Below are 2,726 nucleotides of genomic sequence, written 5' to 3'. Positions count from 1 at the left end.
CTATCTAGGTTGGTCATAACGTTCCTTCCAAGGAGTAAGCGTCTTTTAATTTCATGGCTGCAGTCACCATCTGCAGTGATTTTGGAGCCCAAAAAATAAATTCTGACACTGTCTCCACTGTTTCCCCATCTATTTCCCATGAAGCGATGGGACCAGATGCCATGATCTTCATTTTCTGAATGTTGAGCTTCAAGCCAACTTTTTCACTCTCCACTTTCACTTTCATCAAGAGGCTTTTGAGTTCCTCGTCACTTTCTTCCATAAGGGTGGTGTCATCTGCATATCTGAGGTTATTGATATTTCTCCCAGCAATCTTGATTCCAGCTTGTGTTTCTTCCAGTCCAGCAGTTCTCATGATGTACTCTGCATAGAAGTTAAATAAGCAGGGTGACAATATACAACCTTGACGTACTCCTTTTCCTATTTGGAACCAGTCTGTTGTTCCATGTCCAGTTAATTCTGGTCTTAAACAATCACTTGGTCATTCTACTTTCAACACACACACACACACAGTGTATTATACAACGGCAGGTGGTTACTACGAAAATGCATTTCAGTCCAAAAAGAGAAAAATCTGAAACCAATTTCACAACAAGAGAAAATTTTATTCATGGGAGTATTTCTATTACCAGTCTGCTCAGCTACAAGATCAGAGCAACATTTTTGCCTTCAACTTAGCCTTCTTTCTTTCCAGAGAATATTTTACTTTCTCCATTGTTAAGTCACTTTTCTTTAACCTTTGTGTAAATTTCTTTATGGCTTTGCAAAGTTCCTTACTCTCCTGAAAGGCAAGCTGAAGAAAAACACTTTTTTAAATTACAGTTTAAGAACTGAGACCCATTGCTACCCCTCAGAAGCTAATGAGTGGTATTTAGGTCCCCAAATGAAGGCTTCAGTGGGAATCTGGGTCTTCAATATGATGAATCATCTAAATTTGCAGGATGGCTGTGGACTGCCTGAGCCCCTTCCAGGATGCTGCCAAGTGTCACTCTCCTCCCACAGGGGCACAGAGATATATATAAAACCTTGCAGTTAGGTGTGTCTTGGGGGAAGGCACCACTGTCTGCCATTAGGGTCATTTTTTATTTGCAAAAAATAAAATCTAGAGATTTAAGTTTACTCATCATCCTAGTAATAAATATAGACTAAGAGAGGAGACAGGCTTCCCTGGTGTCTCAGTAGTAAAGAATCCACCTTCCCATAGGAGATGTGGGAAGAGGTGTGGGTTTGATCCCTGGATTGAGAAGATCCCCTGGAGAAGGAAATGGCAACCAACTCCAGTATTACTGTCTGGGAAATCCCATGGACAGAGGACCTTAGTGGGCTACATAGTCTGTGGGGTCTCAAAGAGTTGGATATGACTTGGCAACTAAACAACAACAACAAAAAGAGAGGAGTCTCAATGAAAACAGATCTTTCCGTGTTTTTGTGATTTTTATTAAAGTCTGGAAAAATTTTAGAGACTTTTCATAGCAATACTTCCAAGTCTAAGACATGAAATCATGTATCTTGCTCTTTAAAGCACATGAGACAACAGTTCTTACCAACAGAGCTTCATGAGACATTAATGGTGATGGTGGAGAATGGGAACTCATATACAAAAACATGAGTTAGTAGTTTATGAGTCCCACTCTACAAACAGGCCAAGATGAGCCCATTCAAAGGCATTGCAAATGAACAGCTATTTCCTGAGCATGTGCCAGCACCGAAATCAGGCCCTGGGGTCACCACTGTGAATAAGACAGAAAAGAGCCCACTACTTACAAGTGCCTTCTCCAACTCTAATTCGGCTGGTTTGGGAGCTTCTTGGATCAACTCACAGATGGGAGGGGCACTGGTCCACTCCCCGTCAATGCACTGTTGGTGCTGTGTGCCCACCAGGCGGTACCTGGGCACAAGGTAAAATGGAAACAACTTTTACCCTTCCATTTCTTGAACTGGGCAACTAAAGTTGGTTAATAGTATTTCACACTGTGAAATAGAAATACTAGAATCTACTTTCTTGCCCCAGAGCTCTAATGCATTCTTAAGTTATCTCAGTATCACACAACAATCATAAAGTAAAACCACTGTCCTGGGGATGGAGAGGACCCAAGAAATATATCAGCATGTAAGATATGGAGGAATGAAAAATTCTAAATATGTGTTTTTAAACACAGAGTTTGGGCTGGGGAAGGTAAGGGAGGAAACTCTTCATCATTCAGTAATTTTTAAAATCAACTGTCATCTATGTTCCAAAAAGCAGTAGAAACCTAGAGACAGCTTTCAAATAAATCAACTAGAAAAACAGGAGAGTTGATGGAAAAATCCACTGGAGATAGAAATGCCTGTGAGGCCTCATGACTATGGGTTAATAAGATTGAGGCCAGAAAAAGAAAAGGCTAGGAGATCATTAAAAGGGCGACCAGGCAGTCTAAGTTAAGGTTAGGCTTTAATTATGATGTCCTAAGGATCTATGGGCTTCCCTGGTGGTTCAGCGGTAAAGAATCTGCCTGCCAATGCAGGAGACACGAGTTCAATCCTTGGTCTAGGAAGATGCCCTGAGAAGGAAATGGCAACCCACTCCAATATTCCTGCCTGGGAAGTCCCATGGAGAAAGGAGACTGGCAGTCTACAGACCATGGGGTCATGAAGTGTTGGACATGACTTAGAGACTAAACACTAACAGCAAGGATCTAAATAATTCTATTCCTATACTTTCATATATTCTGTGGTGGGGGGGGGGG

The 2,726-nt window shown here is 41.5% G+C and overlaps 1 protein-coding gene across 3 annotated transcripts in view; it reads right to left on the bottom strand.

Moving 5' to 3' along the window:
• Positions 1–512: 512 nt before the first annotated feature.
• C4BPB (complement component 4 binding protein, beta) overlaps positions 513–2,726 on the bottom strand; it is an 11,897-nt gene continuing 9,683 nt past the window's right edge. For 2 of the 3 annotated variants that reach the window (XM_010854223.1, XM_010854222.1), the window contains 2 exons: positions 1,765–1,888; positions 529–793 (listed from right to left, as the gene is read on the bottom strand). In XM_010854223.1, the coding sequence (XP_010852525.1) occupies positions 650–793; positions 1,765–1,888 (268 nt within the window). In that variant the 3' untranslated portion in view covers positions 529–649. Of the gene's footprint in view, positions 794–1,764; positions 1,889–2,726 lie in introns of all 3 variants that reach the window. The other variant, XM_010854224.1, reaches the window with a different exon arrangement.

This window comes from Bison bison, unplaced genomic scaffold (assembly GCF_000754665.1).
Source record: "Bison bison bison isolate TAMUID 2011002044 unplaced genomic scaffold, Bison_UMD1.0 scf7180017864338, whole genome shotgun sequence".
Lineage (NCBI taxonomy): Eukaryota > Metazoa > Chordata > Mammalia > Artiodactyla > Bovidae > Bison > Bison bison.
Note: the sequence above shows the minus strand (reverse complement) of the source record. Positions and strands in the feature narration are given on the sequence as shown.